General features: G+C 33.9%; 2 protein-coding genes across 17 annotated transcripts in view; one reads left to right on the top strand and one right to left on the bottom strand.

Moving 5' to 3' along the window:
- The window catches only part of OXR1 (oxidation resistance 1), a 490018-nt gene that overhangs the window by 39072 nt on the left and 424388 nt on the right, over window positions 1-26558 (bottom strand). For all 16 annotated transcript variants that reach the window (XM_063642917.1, XM_055287029.2, XM_055287030.2 and 13 more), the window contains 5 exons: window positions 21580-21729; window positions 11252-11436; window positions 7572-8338; window positions 3944-4112; window positions 754-916 (listed from right to left, as the gene is read on the bottom strand). In XM_063642917.1, coding sequence (XP_063498987.1) covers window positions 754-916; window positions 3944-4112; window positions 7572-8338; window positions 11252-11436; window positions 21580-21729 — 1434 coding nt within the window. The remainder of the gene's footprint in view (window positions 1-753; window positions 917-3943; window positions 4113-7571; window positions 8339-11251; window positions 11437-21579; window positions 21730-26558) is intronic.
- On the top strand, window positions 16306-17599 carry LOC129486712 (transgelin-2). Its single transcript, XM_055287047.2, has one exon. The coding sequence runs from the start codon at window positions 16364-16366 to the stop codon at window positions 16961-16963; it is 600 nt and encodes a 199-aa protein (XP_055143022.1). The 5' UTR covers window positions 16306-16363; the 3' UTR covers window positions 16964-17599.

The raw sequence follows: 26558 nt of genomic DNA, 5'->3' as shown, positions 1-26558 counted from the left end.
TTAGCATCTGCTCTATATTTTCTAATGCATCAAGAAGAGACTAATCTAGGCAACACCAACAGATATTGCCACCCTACCAACCTTATAAGATAAAGCATGTAAAATGTAACATATAATCTTAAGATATATCTAAGAGGAGTTACAAAAAGTTTGTTAGTATTACTTTGACCATTTAAACAAGTTCAGTAAATTTGAGCACATAAAATTTCTACCACTTTATAAAATTAGCACCCGCTGATTTCCTTAAAATTATTATTGAAAAATTTAAGTCAAGGTAATGCTTAGGTCTGAAACCTAGAAAGGAGTAGTAATTTGTATAGATACTATGCAAATACTATGCACAGATGTGTTAAATGACTGCCGTACCTCCTCCATGAAGGAGATGAAATTAAAACAAATCAGATGTGAAATCGATGTTTTACGAAAATTAATATAACAGCAAAATTAAAATTATTTCCTTCTTTGCCATAATGTTAATCTTTCCTAAGCTAAATATTCTATAATACACTCAATAAAAGTCATTTTACTGCTGGTGGGTTTTCTAGTATTTTAAAGCAAAAGCAGAATGACAAACATAGTATTAAAGTCACTATTCAGATTCATTCAACACCCACAAATAAACACGGATAGTGAACCTCACCTTTAAAAAAATTCTTCTTTTGTGCAAACATCACTTATACTTTGTACTACCATAAAGCTATAAATTCATACAAACTAAAAAGATGACTAAAATCTTCATATTTTTCTCCTTACCTCCCATTCTCTGGCTGCTGCTTGATTACTAGAATCCTCAATTGTTTCTGACTCCTCAATCTTTTTTACTACTATAAATCCAGGTTCTCTGGTATATTCGCCAGTATCTTCTGCATATATTTCTGGACTCCACTGAATGAAGAAGGCATACAAGTGATCTGTCCTGTTAGGAGAAGTGACTATTAATATACCTAGTATTCTGTGCTGCCAGAATTACAAAATTATATTTGTAAAATATCTTGATAAATCTTGAAGACTTAAAATATACACAAAATATATTGTTTTATATTAATATAAAAGGTCTACTATCAGGAAGGCATTAACTTAAAAATTTTATTTGGCTATATTCTGTCAGGTTGTTCTTTAGAAAACCAAATTAAGATTTTCCTTGGAATGTTTTTGACTAGTTCAGATGCTGTATATAAAAATGCTTTTCTTCTTTAAAGACACTAGTGATGGAAAAGGAAATTAGATACACAACTTTGACCTCATTCCTACAATAATCTAATGATCTAAAATACAAGTAAACAATTTATTAATGGCCTATTTTGAGACATTATATAGAATTTTCCAAGTTAATAGAAATGTAATGTCCTTAAATTTTAAATGATACTAGGAACATACAGTGTTGAGAGACAGATGATCTAATCTTAGAAATCTCTGGTTCCTCTTTCCAATGTTTTGTTTACTAGTGTAAAGCTAGTTGTTACATTCCCTGATAAACGTATTTGAGAGTCACACACACATTCCAAATATCTATGTTTTATTGGTTTTAATTAACATGTTTTTGAAAATTGATTATATAACTTTCAGCTAACATATACCAGTTAATAACCATGGTTCTAGAAATTATATTTTCAATATAATAATTTTTAAAATTGCCATTCTTTATGTGGCAGCTAACACATTTAAACGGTGCTACATTTTTTCTTTCAATGTAACATCTTATCTTTTTATCAATTTCTATCTATGCAGTTTTCCTAAGTTTTATGTCTACAATAAAGATTAGAATCCTAATAATACTGATTTGTAATGAATATTAACCAAGATACAAGAATGAATATTAAAATAGGGAATTCCATGTAAACATTAAAATAAAACCAAGAATAATGAGAAAAACTAAATTTTTATGTCCATTTTAACTATAGTTACATTTCTCATTGTAGTGATTTCAACATCACTGGAACATTTGGATATCAGGCTCTGTCCCTTTCAGGTATTCATAAATTATGCAAATAATATTTTAAGATTAAGCCAATGTTGTGGAAGACACACATTGTACTTACTCTATATATGGTGGAGTGGGAAGAGGGAAAAGAGCATTATCATTTTATGCCTAAAAGCTGTAGTCTTCCAAAGCAACATATAAAGATTTTCCAAGAGGTACACAAACATGTAAGATGGTGCTAAGGGAATCAATTTGCGTATCTCCAATTTCCATTTGTTACTCTTTCCTCATAATAATCTGCCTAAAAACAGTATGGTCAAGCGATGTTACAAATTTCCTGTTACCTGCTTTCACTAAAGCACTTTTTCTAATTTATAAAAGAAGGGCATATCTTCACCTATTCAGAATTTACAATGGGATATGCCCTACAGAAAAACTTCTAGGCTGCCCAAGATTGGTGTTGAGACAGGGAACAACTATAAAGACTGGGTAATAAGTCCTTCTGTATGTCAGGTTGTTTCTCATTAATTGATTTCCACAAAACTGAAGGAGTTTTCAATGGAGTTGTTCACTGATGATCACTAACAATATTGTGACAAAAATGATTTTTTGGAATTATATAGAAACAAGTTTAAATAATTGAATGACATTATTAAAATGAAACTCTCTTCAGTCTCACTGACTTTTCTAAGAACAAAGCTTCTCAGTACTTATAAAGAAAAATAAAAGGGAGAGGCAGAACTGATGCTGAGTCCCATCTCATCCTTTCAATGAAACATATTAATCTATCAATGGATATAGAAAAGCTCTATCTATCTCCTTAAGACAGGCATTTCCTATGATATTTTACTTTTTATGTGTAATACCTTTGCTCAGCAGTATCTTTTCAAGTATGTTAGTGTAGCATTATCTCAGAAAGTAGAGATAGTATCTCACTGTGTAGCAAAGGGTAACCATGCTGACTGTCCATTATAAAAATTCAGGTTCCCTAAACTTATGGTTCCTCTTCTGTAAAATAACCCCAGGTATGTGCAGCTGTCACTTGGCTTTCTTCACATCCTTTGTGGGAAAGGAGGTACAGAGAAATCACACAATTGCTGATGTGCTGATTACTGCTATTGTATAGATGTTTGCGCTTTCTCCCAGCAAGCACCAAATGGAGGCAGACTAAGTTGTTGGCTTGCAGGTAGCCTAAAACCTTAAACCCTTTACTATTTTTGCAAGTCACAGAAAATGTTAAAATAAATGCAATTTCAATATACACACATACAGATATGTAAATGTGTTAAGTATATGTAGTTTGTTGCAAAGAACTATAATATGGGGTAAAAATATAGTACCTTATAATGAGTTTGTGTGAGGTGGTATTATGGAAATGCAAGTTTAAAGAGAAAAAGTAATGATGCAATGTCTAACTGTTAAAGTAATTTTAAGTGAATAATAGTACAGGGAAGGTTGTTATGTTTCAATTCTACTGGGTATAAGTAACAGTATTTACTTAAAATGTAAAAATTGACAAGATAGTATAATAGACATCTTTTACAACCGCTTAAAACTTATGATGAAAAATTTAATTGTGCAAAGGGTACATACAAATATTGTGAAGGCCACTACATCCTTTTAGCAGCTAACTTGGTGTCATGTATATAGAAGGTATTTAATGAATATTTGAGGAATTTTTAATATAAAGGAATTATACACCATTAGCTGCCTTCAGGAAGGAGCTATATCAAAGAATATTTTGATGAATCTTCTTGCTCCAAGGTATCTCAAGTTTCTTTACTACCCAAACTGGATATTTGTTCACATTTTTAAATAATGAACTACAAAAGGGAACGCAATTAAAAATGGGGAAAATTATAAAGTAGGGGTAAAATGGTTTCAAATAGACTAATTGTCTGCTTTTAATCATAAACTATGTTTCAATAGTTTATCATTGGTATTTTGACACACAAAATAATTTTAGTTCAAAGAATCTCAACAATGTTCTCAAGGTGTCAAGGTGTCGTATGGGTTTTTTACCTTTCTTGTGGCACAGCAAACCAATATTCATGTTTCTTATCTCTCTGTGCATACTGTTGCATTGTAGCACTTGCTTGAGATACAAATGTTTTCCTCATTGGTTTTCCAACTCTGAGACACAAGAACTTATGTAATCGATGCCTTCTCTTTTCTTTTAAAACTGCAGAACCTAGAATTGAGATGCAAACAGTGTTTATTCAATTCTCATACACCAAGTTTAAGTAGTTTAGATAATTTTACCTTCAAAATTCTGACAAATAATCACAGAATAAAACCTCACTTTAGTGGTGCTAAAGTAAATTTTCTTAATTTATATTTTTTTTCCTTCAAAGATAAAGTCACAGATACAACATGACTAAACTTAACAAAAGAGCCAAGTTAATGAACAAAAATTATGTCTAAGGACATTAGGAAAAAAATGTAAAAGATTCAGAAACATTGTTACATTTTCAACACCCATACTAATTTTATATATATATATATATACACACACACACACATAGTATATATATAATTTTCTACATATTCTCTATCAGTCTTTTTGAATGACATCTAAATAACTGTAGTTTTAAAGGCATACTTAACATGGTTGTTTCAGACAAAAATTTAATGAAGTTCCTAATGCTTTTACATGTATACAAAATTGTAATAAAACAGTCAATAATGTTAGATTCTGCCACCTGTTTGGACAGTTAATTAAGAATGAATTAGTTCTAACTCTTTCAACCAGAGGTGCTGATAGAGTATACTGAGGGTCTGAATATATAGGTGAATTTAGGAACCTAGACATTGATTAGCTTACCAAGGCAGCACACTGGAGGAAACAGCACTTATAGTCAGGAGACCTGGGTACTCATCATGGCTTTTTCTGTGCAGTATTACACAAGGTAGATAATCTATGGGAACCCCACTATTTTCATGTGGTTAAAACGATGAGCTTTCACCATTCTTCTCATAATTGTACTAGACAGTTTTATATTTATTATATAATTTTAATATAAAGTCATAAAGATCAGAAAGTTTGAATATTTCTCTATTACAGAATATTAAATAACTTAAAATTACTTAAAACTAATTATTCCGAAAAAAGAAGAAACCAAATGGTAACAGTTTAGAGATGTCTATTTAAAAAATCTATCAATTTTTCTACTTTTAATATTTGGTTATAATAACCGCCCATGACCCCATTAAACCCCCAACCCTCACAACAAAATTAGTCCACCACATCATCAGTTTAAACAGATTATTTTATCTTTTTCAAAGGTTTTATAATATAAGGCAACTATCAGATTTAGTCAAAGATGCAGTCAAAGATCTTCAAAATACAAGGTAACTATCAGATGCATTTTCTGTCTTTGATGTTTTGAAGAATGCTGGGCAGCATTCTTTAAAATGTCTTAACAATACAGATTGTTAATAACAACTGGATGCCTTAATAAGCAAATGGTTAAATAAATTTTATGGCCATTAAAGCTATGTTTTCGAAGAACTGTAATGACATAGGAAAAGGTTCATGACATAAAAAGCAGGATACAACAGTATAGTATAATCTTGATTTGATGTAAATAACAAATTAATATGTATGATTTTGTTCTATAAGAAAGACAGATATATTGAATGTTAACAATGAGCATCTCTGGGTGATGAATTCCAGGAGATTTTTATAAATTTTCTAGAATCTTCCTATGTTTGCCAAATGTTCTTTACTGAACATGCATTAGTTTTGAATTAAAAAAAGTATTACAGAAGAAAAATATTCAATCTTTTATAGAACTTGGTTCCAGTATTAATATATGATTTCTTTTAATATCTACTGAACACAGCCCTTAGGTCTTCAGGGTATCTCAACTACATGATGAAAAGAAAATTCAGCATTTTAAAAACTGACCCAAATCTTGTGTACTGCTGCAGGGAAGGTAAAATGGTGCAGCCACGATGGAAAACAGTATGATGGTTCCTCAAGAAATTAAACACAGAGTTACCATATGATTCAGAATTCCACTCTGGGTATATACCCAAAAAAAAATTCAAAGGAGGGATTCAAACAGGTATTTGTACACTAATGTTCAAAGCAGCATTATTCACAATAGCCAAAAGGTTGAAACAACCAAAATGTCCAGCAACAAATGAACAGACAAAATGTATACACATACAATGGAATATTATTCAGCCTTAAAAAGATAGGAAATTCTGACACATATTACAGAATAAATGAACTTTGAAGGCATTATGCCAAGTGAAATATGCCAAACATCAATGGATAAATATTGTTATGACTCAACTCACATGAAGTATCTAGAGTAGTTAAATTCAGAAACAAAGGAGAATGTTGGTTGACAAAAGCTATGAGGAAGGGAGAAAAGCAAGTTACTGGTTTTTGTTTCTTATTTTTTTTTGTTTGAGACAGGATCTTGCTCTGTTGCTCAGGCTGGAGTGCAGTGGCATGATCATGGCTGACAGCAGCCTCAACCTCCTGGGTTCAATCAATTCTCCCATCTTAGTCTCCCGAGTAGTTGGGCCTACAGGTGTGCACCACCATGTCTGATGAATGTTTGTAATTTTTTTTTTTTGTAGAAACAGGGTTTTATCATGGTGCCCAAGCTGTTCTCCAACTCCTAGGTTCACGCAATCTGCCTGCCTCAGCCTCCCAAAGTGATAGGATTACAGGCCTGGCCAACTTATTGTTTAAGGGGTAAAGAGTTTCAGTTTTAGAAGATGAAAAAAGCTCTGGAAATGGACAGTAGTGATGATCTGCATAACAATGTGAGTTTACCAATGCCACTGCATTGTAGATATAAAAATGCTTCAAATAATATATTTATGTTACATTTTACCACAATTTTAAAAAGTTAAATGGTAAATTTTATGTATTACAGCAAAACAAAAATATTTGAATTTAAAAAATGAAAGTTCACATGTAAATGGATTAATCTGGGATAAACATTCTAATAGAATATCAGAAATATTAGCTAAGTTAGTTGTTATACCCCATTTAACCCATAATGTATTAACAGAAGCATAGTTTATTAGAAATAAAAGACTGAAAATAGTATAACTTTCAGAAGTAAACAGTACCAGAAAACTGAAAGATAAAATAGTGTTTTATTTGTCCTGAGTGCAGGTTTTTAAAAGAAAATAATTAGATGATGATGATAAAACTTCTCAATACGTGGAAGAATTCTGTAAGTACACTTTTAGGTTTAACTGTACATTTTATAAAAGATGGGATTACAACTTTGGCAATTAAAATGCTATATATGAAAAAATACATTTTTAATGGTAATATACCAAAAACTTCTTAAGAGAAAATGGAGTGATCAAAGGTATTATACAGCTTTTGTGCACTTTCTCAAGAAATAAATTGTTTAACGATAGGATGTAGTGAGCCAAGAATGTTTAAACATGGTGGGTAGCAATGATGCTCATTATGTGTACGATCCACCTGTGGGATAAGAAAAGACAGTAGACACTGGAGACTGTATATACTTGTCCCCAGAGAATCACCAGTCAAGGGTCACTCGCTTATCCTTCAGGTTGGCTTAAGGTACAGTGGCTTTTGAGTCAGTGAGGAAAGACGGAGACACCATACAATCAGATGAACTAACTTTATTTACTCTATAACACTTACTTTCTATGTGTCCATCAGCAGATGTAATTTTATGCTTAGCTTCTTTTTGTGACACTTGTTGAATATTTTCCCTTTGCTGTTTAGTTTGTTGCATAGTATGGGTTTTCCAAAGTTTGCGTAGCTCTTCTACCTCTGTCTCTGAGTCCTGATTTTGCTCCTTTCCTTGTTTTCCTTTGTTAACACTTTGCTTTTGTTTAAATTCTGCTGTTTCCCCACAAGGCATATTTTCTTTTTGACACTCTTCTTGGTGTAAAGAATTCTCATGAAGAAAAGAATCCTGGTCTGAATTACCTTTTATACTTGTGCTGTCTTCTTTAGGGCCTGATATTCCTTGAAAGTTATCTGCAATCTGATCTCCTTCCTTAATGGCCATTTCAAGATTATTTAAATCAGTTTTATGACATAAAGTCCCAACTTCATTTGTAGAATGTTCAGTATCAGATCTTACGTGACCAGGAGTACCAGTAGATTCTGATTTGACTGTCAGACTTTCTACTTCAGTCTGATTGACAGTTTGCACAGATTCTGATGACGCACCAGAAGATTTATCTTGTTGCAGTTCATCTGAAGATACAAGCTCCTCTCGTATAGGGGAAAGTTCTGATTCTGTGAACACATCTTCAGAAAGAGACTCCTCAGTGCTCCTAGGAGCAGTGCTGGCACTATCATTACCTGCATCTCGGATTCTTGAGTCTATTTCCTCAGTGTTACTTCCTGTCATTTTCTTTGAATGGCAGAAGTCCCTTCCTGATAGCTGATCTATTTCTCTGTCATTAAACAAAATTAAAAATAATTAGACTTTTAAAATTGTGGTATTTTACTTTCCACACACTGAACACAGAATTAGTATCACTAAAAAGACTTTTTAACAAAAGGATGTAGCACGTATCTCCAGAGAATATAAAAATCTGATTTATTCAATATGACCAAATAATTAAGTTTATAGACCAAGTAATTCTATAAATCAAGTAATTAAGTCAAACATTTACATCAATTGCTTAATATTTAGGAAATATCAAAGTAAGATTTCCTTGCAAGTAATCTACTTGAAGGGAACTTGGTGACATAAATCCTGGGTAAAGCTGTAATTCTAAACTAAAATTTACTCACTGATGGAATACGGAAAATAAACACAGAGAAATGTTTAATTAAAATTTTAAATCTCCCAATAAAGTAAAAATAAACTGATTTCCATAGACATACACACACACAGTGCTTATTTACATCCAAATAGAGCTTAAATTAAAATATATGGCTCAAATGTAAGGCTTAAAACCAATCTGAATAGAACTCAAGCAAAAGTATTTAGAGAAAATCTTCAGGCTAACAACTATACTCTTTAACACCTCTAAGAGAACTTGTTCAGGTAAAAAGTTTAGATATTAGACAAATGAATGGTTCATAACTGTGTCTAGACTTTCAGATTTAATGACATTTGTATATGTAAACACTAATGTTCAAAAGTTAAGTTCTGGAAAGAGGGAGTGTAAACCTCTATACCATGAAATGTAAGTTGCTAATTTAAAATGATGGTTACAAGAAGTCTGTGATAAATGAAAATTATATGAGTTCTTAATGAAAAAAAGTATTAACATTTATACATATATAGTTTGAGGACCATGTAAAATATGCTGAAAAGGAAAGACTGTAAAATAAGTCAACACAAAAATAATTGGCTATCTCCGAATGGTGAAGCTGGGTAACTCTTTTTCTCTTGTTCCGCTTTTCGGTATTTTCCAATTTTTCTGCAACAAGTATGCATAATTTCTATAACTAGGATGGATAAATGTTTAAAGTATTAATTAGTTGAAGTCAATATCTCTGCTGCCTTTGTATCTGATTCATCTTAAAAAAACAAGAATCTAGTTAGTTATTAAATATACAATAGTGTCATCTACTGGTGATGCACTCAAACTGCATCTATAGGGTGTTGGAACAGGGCAAAAGTTTTCAGAAATTTTATCTGTACACTTAAAAAATTAGAAGACCCTAATTTTAAAGGTAAGAGATAAATATAACAAACGTGACAGGATATATATTTAGAAAAGTGCTATACTCTTCAGATTTAATATGCTGAAAGGCTAAACATTTATGTCAATGATGTTGCTACTGTTGAATGTAATACCTTAATAATACCTTTGAAATCAACCTCCCAAGGAGCTTAAGACAGAAGAAAAGCAATCAAATCTTATACGTCATTTTTGGCATACGTTTGTTTTATTTATCTAATTTTGTGCCAAATATTGTTTTTAATCAATCCATAAGGCAGAATTTAAAGATATTTCTTTTTGAAGAAATTAAATATTTAAATCCAGGTGACACTTCCCAGGTGACAATGAATGACAAAACAGTGATTTGAAAGGGAAGAGCTACACAGCATCCTTGTAGAACAGTGATGGATTGTTCAGAATAAGAGAACCCCAAAGTACCATATCACAAATGGAAAAGGACAAAGCCAGGCATCGTGGCTCACACCTATAATCTCAGCACTTTGGCAGGCTTACGCCAGCGTATCACTTGAGGTCAGGAGTTCCAGACCAACCTGGCCAACATGATGAAACCCCGTCTCTACTAAAAATACAAAAATTAGCCAGATGTGGTGGCAGGTGTCTGTATTCTCAGCTACTCGGAAGGCTAAGGCAGGAGAACTGCTTGGACCCAGGAGGTGGATGTTGCAGATCGTGCTACTGCATTCCAGCCTGGGTGATAGAGAGAGACTCCATCTCAAAAAAAAAAAAAAAAAAAAAAAAAAGAAAGAAGAAGAAAAGGAGGACATATCCCTCCTCTTCTTTAATCTAATCCTTCACTCTTTTACCTTTGTCTCATCCCATTATCCAACCCCCAATAATCCTTATTTGCTGAAACTGGCCTTGGATGATGATCTACAAATATAACTAACACAGGGGATACTAACACCTTCTAGGAATTATCTGCAGCTCTAAAGATTAGTCTACCAAGTCAAAATAATATCTGTTGGTTGGAAGGTACAGTGGAGACTTTTGAGCAAAGGATTTTATTCTGTCACAGATATTCTACCAATTCATTTAGTCTTCCTCAGAAACAAAAATAATTTGTTCCTTTTTTCCTTTGTAAGTTGCTCTGCCCTACAGGGGTTAATTTTAAAACAGCTATCATTCCTGCGGGCTAATACAGGGATATAAATATCAGTATCAGTTAAAGTGAAGACAATTTTAAAATGTTGGTAGTCATGTATGAAGGAATGAGGAGGTTATTTCCTAGTACCTATCATTTTCCTTCCTTGCTACTTCTCCTTCCTTTCTTTGTATACCTATCTTTTATCTTTTTCTCCTTTTATTTCCCATTCCTCCTTTTTTTTCTGGCCATTATTTTGGACAAGCATATTACTTTCAAAAGCTGTGTCCAAACTGTAGTCTCACAGCATAAAAAGGCTGGTAAACACTGAATTTAATGGGCACTATAGGTTACTTTTCAAATATCTGGTTCTCTGACCACATACGCAAATACAAATCTAAGATAATTCCTAACTATCCCAGGTGCAAATTAAGAATAATCTTCTCAATAATGCATATATTTTTGTTTCATTATTGACAAAATAAAGGGCAGCTGTAAGAAAACTAGTAAAAATAGTTAAGGTATTAGACAAGGGTCAACTATCTAGATACAATAAAGTTGCAAAGGAATATAAATATCACTCTTACATGGGTAAGGATTCCTTTATTTTGCTATCCAAAATTTCTTTGTACATTGCAGCTGACATCACCTCTTCCATTGGACACATGATGCCATATTCCTCACAGCCATTCTCTTGAACCAAAGGGTCAGTTTTATGTGGATCAAACATTATATTATTTGGTGTAACTAGCAGCACACCACTGACTGTGCCCTAAGGTGAAAAAAGAAAGTAACATTTAATCCTCAAGGTTGATATTTCAAAAATTATCTAGCTATTTTTACTAATTTTTTTCTGATGTTAGGCCATATATAAAAATAGTACACTCAGGAACTGTGGCATTCTCATGAAACCATTTTTATTAAAACCCAAGTTTTCCCAGTAAATTCTCCTCTTTAGGAGAGGTAGAATATCATATTCCCCCAAAGACAATCAAGTAAGGAAATAAAATTTGCAAATTGAGTAAAATACTGAGTTACTTCATATCAGAAATGTAACTTCAGTAAGGTAAGAAGCGCCACCTTTTATGTTAATTTGCATACTGCTTCCTGTGTTATTCCCTCACTACAAGTACCAATACAGTGTCATGTACACAGTGCAGACTCAATAAATAATGTTGATAATCCAATCCAGTATATTATAAAACGAAAAGAGTATAATATCTTTAAAACAGCTCTTTAAAAAATCTGTTTCCACTTGACTCTGCTACTACCTAGATTTGTGACCTTGGGCAAGGAGTCTCTGAGCTTATCTCTTCATCTGTAAAATTACGTAGATTATATGACATCTAAAGTATATAGTGTATATATACTTTTAACTCACCATGAAAAGCTATAAAATTTTAAATATATTTATATAAATAGTGATACAGGGCAGGCACGGTGGCTTACGCCTGTAATCCCAGCACTTTGGGAGGCCGAGGTGGGTGGATCACTTGAGGCCAGGAGTTCCAGACCAGCCTGGCCAACGTGGTGAAACCCCATCTCTACTAAAAAACACAAACTAGCTGGGCCTGGTGGCATGTGCCTGTAATCCCAGCTACTTGGGAGGCTTAGGCATGCAAATCACTTGAACCCATGAGGCAGAGGTTGCAGTGAGCTAAAATCACACCACTGCACTCCAGCCTGGGCAACAGAGTGAAACTGCATCTCAAAAAATAAATAAATTAATTAATCAATTAAATAAATAGTGATACAAATCTTAAAAGTTTAACCTTATTTTATAAATGAGAAAACTAGGGTCCACAGGCAGCTGATCATACTAACATGAATATTTATTGAATACTTCATATGTACCATGCTTTATATGCATATTGCTTATTTGATCTTCACAACCATAGCTCTGAGATGGGTAAAACCATTTCCATTTTACTGATAGAGAAACTAATGCTGAGAAACACCTGGAAACTTGTCCTAAACAGCTAGGATTTGAAGTTCAGGTAGTTCATGCTTTATGCTATATATAATTCCTCTGTAGCCAAGTCACAAACTATAATCACTCGAAGGGCGCAACATTCCTTAATTTCATTTTCAAATTTTCAGTCCACTATATATCCTGTAACTGTAAAAATGAAGAGCCAGAAAGAATTTTAAAAATAAACGAAATAGCTTCTTATCCAAAGAAAAAGAAAAACTCAAATCCTGATTGATTTGGCATCATATCCTCCTCCAAAGTCCATATTCAGCTCTGTGAATTCACTTGGTTTAACTTTAAGAATATAAAAATTAAGTTAAGGCAGATATTGCTTTTAAAAATGATCAAATAAAAAGTAAATCTACAGAAAATGGTCATCCAATCACACGTGAAAAAAAGCTACTGCGGATGTTCAAGATCATATACAGTTAATGCACACAATATTGGAGAGAAGAGTATATGTATGTGTGCAGTTTGGTGAGGGAGAGGGAATCCATATGAAACTCTGAATAGCACCTCTTTTAGTTGAGGACATGGACTACCTAAATAGGAGTAACTTTATATAAACTACAGCCTATTTCTCTTTCAATTAATATTTTAATGAGACCCATACACATCAGTTTGTATTCCTGGGTCACATACCAACTCAAGTCAATGAGAGATGGTAAAGTACATTGTAGAGAACATTTACATTGTCAAGGATAATCCAAGATGTAGATAATCAAGGATAGAGCATATTTGATATTTTAAAAAAACAACTTAAAGATTTCTGATCTTTCACAACTTCCTCTCTCCCATCTTCTGTAAACTTATTTGAGAAAGGAAACGAAGCAATCAGCTAGAAATAAAAAAAAATCAAGCTCTAAATTCTCTGAAACACTTCAGGTTACTCTTCATTTCATAAATTTCACTTTTGCATTAGTTTTAACCAATTATTTGGTTCACTAGCATAATACTACATTTTATCTTTTAGAAAGATTTTCACAAAGTCAGTGATAACTAGCTATGTATGACAGAAAAGGCCCAGTATACTGGTGATGCTTTTAATTCTCTATATACCTTAATACCTTAATCCTAGTACTGTAACTATACAAGTCATTTGAAAAGCATCTCAAAACCATGCTTCTACTTTTTGGATTAGAAAGAGTTTGAAGTCCTACCCACTAGACTGATCAATCTGCTAATGTTACTTTCCAGGAATCTCCCTTATGTGCTATTACTAAAAAGACACACTGATATATTCTTTAAGTTTCTTTCCCTCTGCTACACACTCAAAGTTCCCGTACAGCTGGGGCTTTCTACGGTAATCTGTTAGACGTCATTCTCCATAAATCAAGAGTTTGCCAAAAGAAACATTTCTTCAACATAAAATTCATGAAAATGTCTTGAAAAAGTAAATTCTCAAATTCATTTGATCAAGTTGAAAATCATAAACTCATACTAAAGCACTCCCATCTCATTATTTTTAAAATATTTCATAACTCCTACATATTATCAGCATTACATTAAGACTATTATTAGCAAGACGTTTTCAATTAAAGTATCTACTTAATCCACATGAACTTCAGAAACTTTAGGCACAGATTATTCTTTTGTATTAACAACTTCCATTTCCTTATGTACAATTACCTGACTAATCTTCTAAGGAGAAATTATTTCTATTAGAAAATAAAGTAAAAAAAAATAAAGTCTATCTGCAAAAGAAAAATTACTACTTACATTACAATATTTCTGCAAATACTAAGAGATAAAATCATTATAATTGGGAATCCATCCTAGCAAAGAGAAAAGCTTGTACTGATATTTTTTCAGTCTTACATCCACAATAACTTAGCCATTACAGTTATTGTTAATAAGTGTCCATAATTGTTACATAAATAATCTTTACTATAATCAACTTGTAGGAAGATGAAAAAAGAAAAAACGACTTCCATGAGAAAGCACCACTTCCTGCTTATCTCTTTCTGTGCAGCAGAATACACAGAGCTAGCCTACAACAAGGGATTACGTTCCAAAAACACTAGGCTGCAGATCATTCCTAATCCTGCCAATGACCTTCCTTATCTTTGCTTTGATCTTTAAATAAAATTTTTATTCAGATATCAAATGAACTTCTGCTTCTAGCCAAGAACCAATGCTGCCTAAAACTACAATAAACACACACATGCACACACACGCCAAACTTACATGAACAAAATATGTGACATAATTGTTTTCAGACACTGGAATGCTAGGCAATGATACCTGAATAAGGAAAAACACATAAGATCAGCTCTTTGATTACCCAAGTATACTGAGTGGAGAAAGTTTCCAGTCCACAGGCAGAGAAAAAACAAGCAAAACACAAACAACCCAGAAATCAGCACTGTCCAGTGAGAAAGCTTTAGAGGTCTACAAAGAGTTCTCTTCCAGCTTTGAATTGAGTACTGATTACCACCTACATGTATCGCAGCTATCCAACGATAAGAAGAGAGTACTTGAAAGGAGCAGAAGAAACAATAGTCAGCATCCACACAGTAAGAATAGCTCGTGTTCTCACTAAACATTAAAGCAAAAAAACTTGTATTTACAAAGCCTCAGAATACTTACAAGTGTATTATTGTCTTAGTAAGGAGAAAAATTAGCTACAGACTAAAGGCTATTCTGGTCCTAACAAAACTTATGAACAAGCCATTACCAAATGATCATCAAAGAAATAAAAGCCACAATAGGATCAAGAAATAACTGTGTCCCGGATAAAAAGTGCAAGAATATATATAGGAATACAAAAATATTCAGTATCCAATTACATAAAATTCATGATGTCTGGTAGCCAATCAAAAATTACCAGGCATGTAAATACACAGAAAAAAATAAACCACATTAAAGAGAAAAATCAATAAATGCAAACAGACCCAGAAGTAACAGAGATGAAAGAACTGGGACAAAAAAAAGACGTTAAAACAATTATTATAACCATATTCAACAATATAGAAGACCATACACAGTATGGATATGGAAAATATAAGGCACCCAGTATGAACTTACAGGGAGAAAAATTGCAATGTATAAGATGAAATAATGCTGGATAGGATTAAGAGTAGATTAGCCATGGCAGAAAAAAAAATGGTGAATTTAAAAACAAGCAATTAAAATTATCCAAAATGAAAAGAGAGGGCAAAAAATGAATGGAGTATGAGGGAGCTGTGAGACCCAATGTTAAGCAGCCTAAAATATGCAGAATTGGAGTTCCCAAAGAAGAGGAAAGAGAGGATGGGAGACAAAAAATATTGGAAGAAATCTGGCCAAACATTTTCCAAATTTGGCATGAACTATACACCTACAGAACCAAGCTAAAGGAACCCCCAGCAAAACAAATAGAAAAAATATACCAAGGCACATCTTAATAAAATTGCTCAAAATCAGTGATAAACAGAACATCTTAAGTACAACCAAAGATAGATACATTTTTTAACAGAACACCAAACATAAAAATAATGCAAGACTTCACTTTAGAAAAATACAAGCCAGAAAACAGTGGAGTAAATTTTTAAAGTTCTGAAAAGAAATAAAACTTCATCAACTGAAAATTCTGTCTAGTGAAAATATCTTTCGAAAATGAAGAGGATATCTGGGTAGAAAAATGAGCATATAAGAAGACGCTCGGCAGCTGCAGCCCTTGCCTTGAGTGAGTGCGCCGCTCTCCAGCCCGCTTGAACGCTCCCCGCAGCCACTGCCACCCATTGGAATGGCCAACAGGGGACCTGCATATGGCCTGAGCCGGGAGGTGCAGCAGAAGATTGAGAAACAGTATGATGCAGATCTGGAGCAGATCCTGATCCAGTGGATCACCACCCAGTGCCGAAAGGATGTGGGCTGGCCCCAGCCTGGACGCGAGAACTTCCAGAACTGGCTCAAGGATGGCACGGTGCTAGGTGAGCTCATTAATGCACTGTACCCTGAGGGGCAGGCCCCAGTAAAGAAGATCCAGGCCTCCATCATGGCCTGTAAGCAGATGGAGCAGATCTCTCAGTTCCTGCACGCAGCTGAGCGCTATGGCATTAACACCACTGATATCTTCCAAACTGTGGACCTCTGGGAAGGAAAGAACATGGCCTGTGTGCAGCAGACGCTGATGAATCTGGGTGGACTGGCGGCAGCCCGGGATGATGGGCTCTTCTCTGGGGATCCCAACTGGTTCCCTAAGAAATCCAAGGAGAATCCTCAGAATTTCTCAGATAACCAGCTGCAAGAGGGCAAGAATGTGATCAGGTTACAGATGGGCACCAACCGCGGGGCATCTCAGGCAGGCATGACTGGCTACGGGATGCCATGCCAGATCCTCTGATCCCACCCCAGGCCTTGCCCCTGCCCTCCCACGAATGGTTAATATATATGTAGATATATATTTTTGCAGTGACATTCCCAGAGAGCCCCCAGAGCTCTTAAGCTCCCTTCTGTCAGGGTGGGGGGTTCAGCCTGTCCTGTCACTCTGAGGTGCCTGTTGGCAGCCTCTCCCCCGTGCTTACTAATACGTTCCCTTCCCGATACCCATCAAAACTGGACCAACTGGCCTCTTCTTTTCCCCTGGGACCAAAATTTAGGGGCCTCAGTCCCTCATTGCCATGACCTGGTCTGTTCTGTCTCTTCTTTTTCCCCCTGGCCTGTTCTGTCTCTGAGCTCTGTGCCCTCCGTTCATTCCATGGCTGGGAGTCAGTGATGCTGCCTCTGCCTTCTGATGCTGGACTGGCCTTGCTTCTACAAGTATGCTTCTCCCACAGCTGTGGCTGCAGGAACTTAATTTATAGGGAGGAGCCTGTGGCAGCTGCCGCCCCAGCCACAGCTGCACTGACTGTTCTCACCACACATCTGGGGCAGCCTTCCCTGGCAGAGGCCCTCGTAGCTTCTCATTTTTCCATTCCCTTCACTGTGGCTAAGGGGTGGGGTGAGGGGACAGAGAGGGAGGACTCTCTACCATGGTCTGGGGCTTGAGGAAGATGAGTCTGTTGATTTAAAGAATTTGTCATTTTTGAATGGAAAAAAAAAAAAGATGCTCAATATAATTTGCCATTAGAGAATTTTTAATTAACACAGTGAGATACTACTACTACGGATCTATTAGAATGGCTGAAGTCTAAAACACTGAAAACATCAAATGTTGGTGAGGCTGTGGAATAGGGATTCCCATTGCTTATTGGATACAAAATAGCACAGATCCTTTGGAGGAGAGTTCTTCAGTTTCTTACTAAGCTAACAATGGTCTTACCATACCATCCAGCCATCATGATTCTTGCTATTTTACCTGAGATGAAGACTTACCACACAAAACCTGCACATGAATGTTTAGAGCAGCTTTATTTACAAGTGCCAAAACTTAAGAGTGATCAAGATGTCATTTAGTAGGGGAATGGATAAACTACAGTACAACTACTCAGTGGAATATTCAGTAATATTAGTAAAAAGAATTAAGGTGTCAATCCGCAAAAGACATGGAGGAATCTTAAACACACATTGCTAAGTGAAAGAAGCCAATATGAATTCATTCAATCATACTCTATGATTCCAACTATATGACATTCTAAAAAAAGGCAAAACTATAGAGAGAGTAAGACAACCATTAATTACCAGGAGTTCAGGGAAAGAAAGGGAAGGAAGGATGAATAGGTGGTGCATAGAGGATTTTTAGCCCAATGAAACTAATCTGGTAATACTGTAATGATAGATAAATGTCATTATACATTTGTTATAGCCCATAGAATGTACAAGAGAGAAACTTAGGGGCTTTCCTTGGTGCCTGAATACTGGTTCATTGATTGAAACAAATACAGCACACAAAAGCAAGATGTTAATAAGGGAAACTGGGGAAAGGGGAAGAGTATAAATATGAATTCTAATTTCTGCTCAATTCTTCTGTACATTTAAAACTGCTCTAAAAATGAAAGTATATTAATTAAAAAAAAATCAATGGACCAAAAAAAGATAAAATGGCATAGAATTTAAAAGTTAGGGATCCTTTTTTATAAACACACACATAATTTTGAAAATATACATAAACATGCTGGGTGCGGCAGCTCACACCTGTAATCCCAGCACTTTGGGAGGCTGAGGCAGGTGGACCATGAGGTCAGGAGTTCGAGACCAGCCTGGCCAACATGGTGAAACCCCCCCTCTACTAAAAAAGTACAAAAATTAGCCAGATGTGGTGGCGTGCACCTGTAGTCCCAGCTACTCAGGAGGCTGAGGCAGGAGAACTGCTTGAACCTGGGAGGCGGAGGTTGCTGTGAGCTGAGATCAGGCCACCGCACTCCAGCCTGGGCAACAGAGTGAGACTCTGTCTCGGAGAGAAAAAAAAAAAAAGAAAATATAAATAAACATGATAGTAACATTTAATAAAAGAAGGAAAAATATAGACTTTTTCAAGGCAAATAAACACTGAAAGAATTTATCACTAGCTGACCTACACTGTAAGAAATTTAGAAGTCCTGAAATAAAAGGAAAAATGATACAAATGGAAATCTGCAACTATAAAAAAAGGAATGACAAGTGTAGAGAATAAGGAAGTGGATAAATATAATAGACTTTATCCTTATTTTAAAAATTATTTTAAATTAACTTTTTAAAGCAAAAATAATAACAATGTATTGTGGTGTTTATAACATGTAGAAATAAGAGGTGTTACGATAAGAACACAAAGGCTGGAAGGGGGAAATAAAAGTATACTGTTATAAGGTGTGTATAGCATATGTAAAGTGGCATATATAATGCTACTTAAAGTGAGAATGTGACATATTAAAGATATATATTATAATATACATATAAATATATGTAATTATATGTAACATAATTATATATTAAATATATTATATATAGTATACATTATAATTATAAATATATTATATATATTTATAATATATATAAGCATGTAGTTAGATCTCACTTCTTTAGATAATCCTTCCCTTTTCATTTAGCGTGATTATTGATATGGTTATGTTTAACTCTACCATCTTGCTATTAGTTTTTTGTTTGTTCTGTCTTTCTGCTTTCTTTCACATTGAGTTTTTAAAAATAATTTTATGTCATCTCCTTTGTTGGCTTATTAGCTGTAACACTGTTATATTAGTGGCTGTTTAGAGTTTATAATATATATATAAAATATATATATAATATATATATTATAAACGCTAAATGAAAAGGGAAAGATTATCTAAAGAAGTGAGATCCAACTACATGCTAACTACAAGAAACTCACTTTCTAAAGTCACAGGCTATGAATAAAAGAATGGAAAAAGATAAACCATGTTAACACTTATCAAAAGAAAGCTAAAGTGACTATATTAGTATACATCAAAGTGGATTTCACAGCAAAGAGTATTACCAAGAATAAAGAGCGTCTTTCATAATGACGATCAAGTCAATTAATCAAGACAACATAAGAATCCTAAACATTTTTAAACCTAGTAACAGTTTCAAAATACATTAAAAAAAAACTGATAGAACTGAAAGGCAAAAACAGATAAATCCACAACAACAGTGAGACAGTTCAAAATTCTTCTATCAATAACTGATAGGCAGAAAATCAGAAATACAGGACACTATCACTCAATTTGATTTGATTGACATTTGTGGAATATTCCATCCAACACAAATGTGTCTTTTAAAGTGCACACATTACATTTATTAAAACATACAACATTCTAGACCATAAAACAGGTCTAAATAAAGCCTTCAAACAGTAGTATGTTCTCTGATCACACAGAATCAAATTAGAAATTAGTAAAAGACAGTTATCTAGAAAAATAAAACACTCTCAAATGGGTCAAAGAAGAAATCAAGAGAAAATATTTTAAAGTAAATGAAAATGAAAACACAACATTTAAAACAATATTTAGGGTGAAATGCATACCACTAAATGCTTATTATGTGTTTCAAACACTCATAAATTTATGAATTATACTACAAAGAAATAGTTTTCATGTGTGACTTCTAAAGGCAGTATCATGTTATAGACATTTTTTGAGCAAAACCTGGAGTTTATTTTCCAACTCTATTACTTTACTATACTCTCTTTTCAGATTAGAAGTTTTTGCTTAGAAAAGCAACAAAGTGAAGTAGATAAAATAGATTCTGGGCTGGGTGTGGTGGCTCACACCTATAATCCCAACACTTTGGGAGGCCGAGGAAGTGGATCACCTGAGGTTAGGAGTTTGAGACCAGCCTGACCAACATGGTGAAACCCCGTTTCTACTGAAAATACAAAAAATTAGCCGGATGTGGTGGCGAGTGCCTATAATCCCAGCTACTCGGGAGGCTGAGACAGGAGAATTGCTTGAACCCAGGAGGCGAGAGGTTGCAGTGAGCTGAGATCACGCCATTGCACTCCAGCCTGGTTGATAAGAGCGAAACTTCGTCTCAAAAAAAAAAAAAAAAAAAAGATTCTGACTAGGTTCGAATTCTGGCCATTATAGAGAGATCTTGGACCTATTAACCTTTCCTGTTTTGTTTTTCCCTGTGGAAAAGAAATATGACTGCCTATTTCACAGGATTGTTTTGAATTAATAAAATAATTAAGACACCTCAAATAGTCTCTGGCATATAGTAGGTACTCAATAAATACTAGATATCTTCCTATTTGCATGCTATACTAGTTATACAGAAGTTCAACTCCACACAGTATCCAGCAGCAATCATTTTACTGACATTTTTGAAATATCCTACCAACAGCAACTTAGCTGTGCCTTAGTGAATTTATTTATATTCCATTACCTTTAACAATTACAACAGATCACCAGACTCTAAGTTATAAGCAACATCCATACTAACCCAAAATAATAGTATCACTAGTACCTTTTTATAATATTCAAGCATTTGCTGACATTGATGGCTTAAAATGTAAATGCCAAACTATCATACATTAGTAATAACTAAAGCATGATTAAAGGTCTTCTCTAAAGTGTCATTCTTTACCTTGCCACTGGTAATATATTTGCAATTAATTTTAAGAAATTTCTCAGTAAATGCTTCCTCCTCCTCAGAAGTTGAAGATACAACTCGTGCAGGTCGAATACCAGTGAAAGTAGATGAGGGAGTTGCTTCTGTTGGATGGACATCAGGATTCTTTTTTTTAAAAAAAAAAAAAAAAAAAAAAAAAAAAAAAAAAGGAAAGAAAAAAAAGCAGAAAACAAAATAAAAATGAGCACACTATTAAAAAGTCAAATGAATAGCTTTCCCCAATAAGTGTTGTTTCATTTCACCACATTCTGGAAGTCAGCCCGAAATATTTTTACGCAGAAATTATGGGAAAAAAGTGGCACTATTTTCATATTCAATAAAGATCACAAACACAGGTTAAACTTACATTTATAGTGATTTTTAATGGGGAGATACACATATCTATCTATAAACTTAAAAAATAAAATCATCTGGAGAACACTGAACACTACATCTCTTGTACCCATGCCCAACACATACACACACGTGCACACATATTCAGATGCTCCTGAATTAAACCACTGACTCTGATAAGACCATGTAATATAATATCCATCAGGTGCTGGGAGCAGAAAAAAGGTGGAAAGCTTGCCTTAGTATCTAAGTACACAGCAGAACCCATTCACTGGAATAGCCTTTTAAATCTTGAGCTACAGTTGACAAATCCCATTCCACTAGATGACAAGCTTCTTAACTTTTTTGGTGCCACTGACCATTCTTACAGTGAAGCCTATGAACCGGCTTCTCAGAATGTTTTGGAATGGTCAAAATAAAATATAGAATTATAAGGAAAAACAATTAAATTGAAACAACACAGTATTAAAACATTTTTTGGAAACAAACTAGAGGTATAGTTATATATATATATATATATATATATATATATATATATATATATATATATTTCTTGTTTTTCGTTTTTTTTTTTTTTTTTTGAGACGGAGTCTCGCTTTGTCGCCCAGGCTGGAGTGCAGTGGCACGATCTTGGCTCACTGCAAGCTCCGTTTCCCGGGTTCGTGCCATTCTCCTGCCTCAGCCTCCAGAGTAGCTGGGGCTACAGACGCTCGCCACCACACCCGGCTAATTTTTTGTATTTTTAGTAGAGATGGGGTTTCACCGTGTTAGCCAGGATGGTCTCGATCTCCTGACCTCGTGATCCACCCGCCTCGGCCTCCCAAAGTGCTGGGATTACAGGCATGAGCCACTGAGCCCGGCCATATACATATACATATATATATGCTTCTTTATGAATATATTAGATAACACAAGATTTAGTGGTGACTCTGGACTCTGATAATCACAAGTTTGAATCCAAATTGTGATATAATGGCCATGAGCAACATTTTGTGTTCTCTGTAACAATTCTAAGGTGATCTGAAAATATCTGTAAATTCTACTGAGGACAAAGTCACAGGTATGCCAGGTATTTGCTGCTTATATTATATTCTCTTATTTTTAAAAATGTTAGAGGTCACTTAAAATTTTTTACTTCCAAGTTCACAGGTCCTTTAAATACTACTCCCCACAATTCCCCTCAAAGTTTAATATTCTTTACATTGTAGGAAAGCTAGACAGATGTGTTTTAAATACTTCCAAAGGCTTTCATACCATATGAATAAATCCACACTGCCTTGAAGAAGTTTTCATAGAAGCAAGATTCTTCTGAGCTTTGAGTTTAAATCTGTCACTTTGTAACTTCTACCTAATAGCTCTGATTTGGCATTTAGAAATAATAAACAATACTGCCTTCTCTTCAATATCATAAACTGAGATATCTGAAAAGAGTTATCAAACCTGAACATAACTTTTTCTCCCCTAATACATGGATCTAATTCCTTCAACCCACATGAGGGCAGAATTTTTACACCTCCTTTCATATATCCCACCTAAAATGTAGGGCTAAATTCCGAGCACTGGGGCAGATATTCAACAAGTGTTTGTTGAAGGAAGGACAGACAAATGCAAAATACTGCAAAACAACTATGTTTGATATACTACAATTCCACTGTTTTAAAAAACGTGAAATGGAATGACATTTTAAGTTTCATGACACTGTTCAATCATTAATATCTATTAAAAAAATTTTCCTCAATCTTTTCATTTTAAAATACAAATTAATAACTTTGCATTCATCCTGTTGTCTTTGGTAGTTATTATATCTAAGAGTTTTATAGCACATATAAATTCAGTTAGCACAAATAAATAAGTGATATTAATAATAATCTCAATGATATTTATAAATACTTGTTATTTCTAAGTGTTATATGGACTATTTCATTTAATTTTTCAATCACTTATATGAAGTATACTATGACCTTAATTTTTAAGGAAACTTAAGCTTAACCAAGTTCAATAACTTGACAAATGAGTAAGGAGCTAAGACGCAAACCTGTGTTATCAACACACAAACCAGTGAGCTTAACTATATATACTACTGTATCGCTTCCCTTTCAAATCTTCTACCAAACAATTCATAAATACGCTAAGAAAAAAACAGCCGATGCAGAGCTATGAGAGAGTCCCCTGCAAACTGGCAAAAAGCTATCAACAAATTTTGTGATTCCTCAATTCCCCCAAAATTGAGTTAACCACATTAGTCACACACAAGCATAAATATGTGTGTGTGTGTATATATATATATATGAACATTGTCATATGCTTTCCTTAAATGAAGATATGCCTTTTTGAACAATACATGATCTCTGAGGTTACCTCAAAGTCTGAACTCAGTATCTATAGCAATACCAATTTGTCAATGTAATCCTTTTAAAAAGAATATGAGATTAGCAAATGCTCAAAGCAAAGCACAAAAAAGGAGATTACTTTCAAAAAAGATCAAAGTTGTTCAGAGGAATTACCAGACCTCACTGTAACTTACATAAATGTACACTATTCAAAGTATTAGTATCCCTAGGTAGATGGTTTTGAACGCTATTTTTAAACTGTGATTATTAATGCAGTGGTTTTGCAGCTCATTTGAGGGCTTGCTGATGCTTGTCTGTATAATTTTTGTTTTAGCCACGAGAGAAGGTCCTTAAAAATATAGAAATATAAATATCTTTATCTATCTATCTAGCCTCATTATTGTCCCAAATATTCAAATGTAAAAAAGCAAAGCATTGCTAGGGCAAATGATTTACAAAAAGTTTAATAATCACCTAGAGTTATCTTTTTTTGTAGAATATATTATACAATATGATTTGTATGTTATTATAAACCATTACCATAAATGAATTAGCAACTCCAAACTGTCCACTTCCCTTCTTGCCTTGGCTTTATTGTATTTTTGCTCTTTTGTGATTGAAAATTTGTAGAAACGTTCTCTAGTAACACATAGGTAGGGCAAAGGAAGATTGAGAAGGAAAATCCACACAGGCACAGAAATACCGACATTTGTATTTACTTCATGCAACGTATATACGATATATCCTTTAAAGAAAACATTTACTTTTAAACCAGTGTATACTGTATTTTTCTTTCAATCCAATATATATGATGATTGCCATTTACTCTCTATAAATTATGTTTAATCATCTCTACTTCCTGGGACCAAGAACTTAAGAATGTTTAAAATCAAATACAGAATAAAATAACAAAATTAAAATATCAGGATCAATTTTTAATTCTAATTATGGAAATAATGCTCCCATCTGGAATCTAGGAAAAAAAAAATCTCATCCAGTAATTTACCCATTTCTTGTGATGTTAAAAATATAGGGATTTCTTCTATATAAAATATTTGTTTCCTAAAATCGTCACAAACACTAAGTCCTATTATAAAGTTTAATTTTTCAGATACTAACCATAAAATTTTGTTCTAAGAATATAAGACCAAGGTATAATTACAGCATAATCTATTAAAGAGTACATATTAAAAAACAATTCCTTACTAAGTTGTTATTTAAAATAGGCTTAAAAGCATCAAAGCTAAATTATATGTAATAATATGAACGCGGTATATATGATTTATGTGTTAGTTACACATTTGCATGGTATTGATATTTATAGTTTTACTATAATATATGAGCTTGCATTTAATATGTTATATATCGCATAAGTTGTATATATGTATATTAAAATTGAAGTCTAAAAGCATTAAAGTTAAAATCATAATTTAGGAAAAAATTACAATTTATATATTCTATAAAAGAGATAAAACATGTTTTATATATAACATATAATATTGTATGTGACAGATATTAGTGCCTTTAATTTTAAGTTAAAAAATATATATTCTATATATGCACAGAGAGACAGAAAAGAGAGGTTATGTTTGTGAACTGTTAAAGGATGTCACATGTGAAAGCAATTCCTGAAGCACAGGCGATATTTAACCTTTTCAACTACTTTGATATTCCTAACTAAAATTGTTTTAATTTCTTGCATGTCTGCTATTACTTGTAATTAATGTCTATTTTCAGGTATACAGGCATACTACTTCAAGATGCCAATTAATTATGTGACTATCATGATTAAAAAAGAGAAGTTTTGGCCGGGCGTGGTGGCTCACGCCTGTAATCCCAGTACTTTGGGAGGCCCAGGTGGGCGGATCACGAGGTCAGGAGATCGAGACCATCCTGGCTAACATGGTGAAACCCCGTCTCTACTAAAAATACAAAAAATTAGCCAGGCGAGGTGGTAGGCACCTGTAGTCCCAGCTACTCGGGAGGCTGAGGCAGGAGAATGGTGTGAACCCCAGGAAGAGGAGCCTGCAGTGAGCCGAGATCGCCCCACTGCACTCCAGCCTGGGTGACAGCGAGATTCCGTCTCGAAAAAAAAAAAGAGAAGCTTTTTAAAAAGGTTTTCACAATATTTTACAAATATTCACAAGCTTTCCAAAACCCTATGAGAAATTAACTTTACCCTTCAACATATCTTAAATGAAGAAAATTAACTAAACATCTCTAAAAAAATCTTACTTGACTAGAATTAGAAAGTTTTCTAAATTCCCCCTT

Source organism: Symphalangus syndactylus, chromosome 7 (assembly GCF_028878055.3).
Source record: "Symphalangus syndactylus isolate Jambi chromosome 7, NHGRI_mSymSyn1-v2.1_pri, whole genome shotgun sequence".
In the NCBI taxonomy this organism is placed as follows: domain Eukaryota; kingdom Metazoa; phylum Chordata; class Mammalia; order Primates; family Hylobatidae; genus Symphalangus; species Symphalangus syndactylus.
The sequence above is the reverse complement of the archived record's forward strand: the minus strand, read 5'-3'. Positions and strand labels throughout refer to the sequence as shown.

Bases quoted from the DNA above. Each gene is read 5' to 3' on its own strand.
- LOC129486712 (XM_055287047.2), top strand. From the start codon at position 16,364: ATGGCCAACAGGGGACCTGCATATGGCCTGAGCCGGGAGGTGCAGCAG.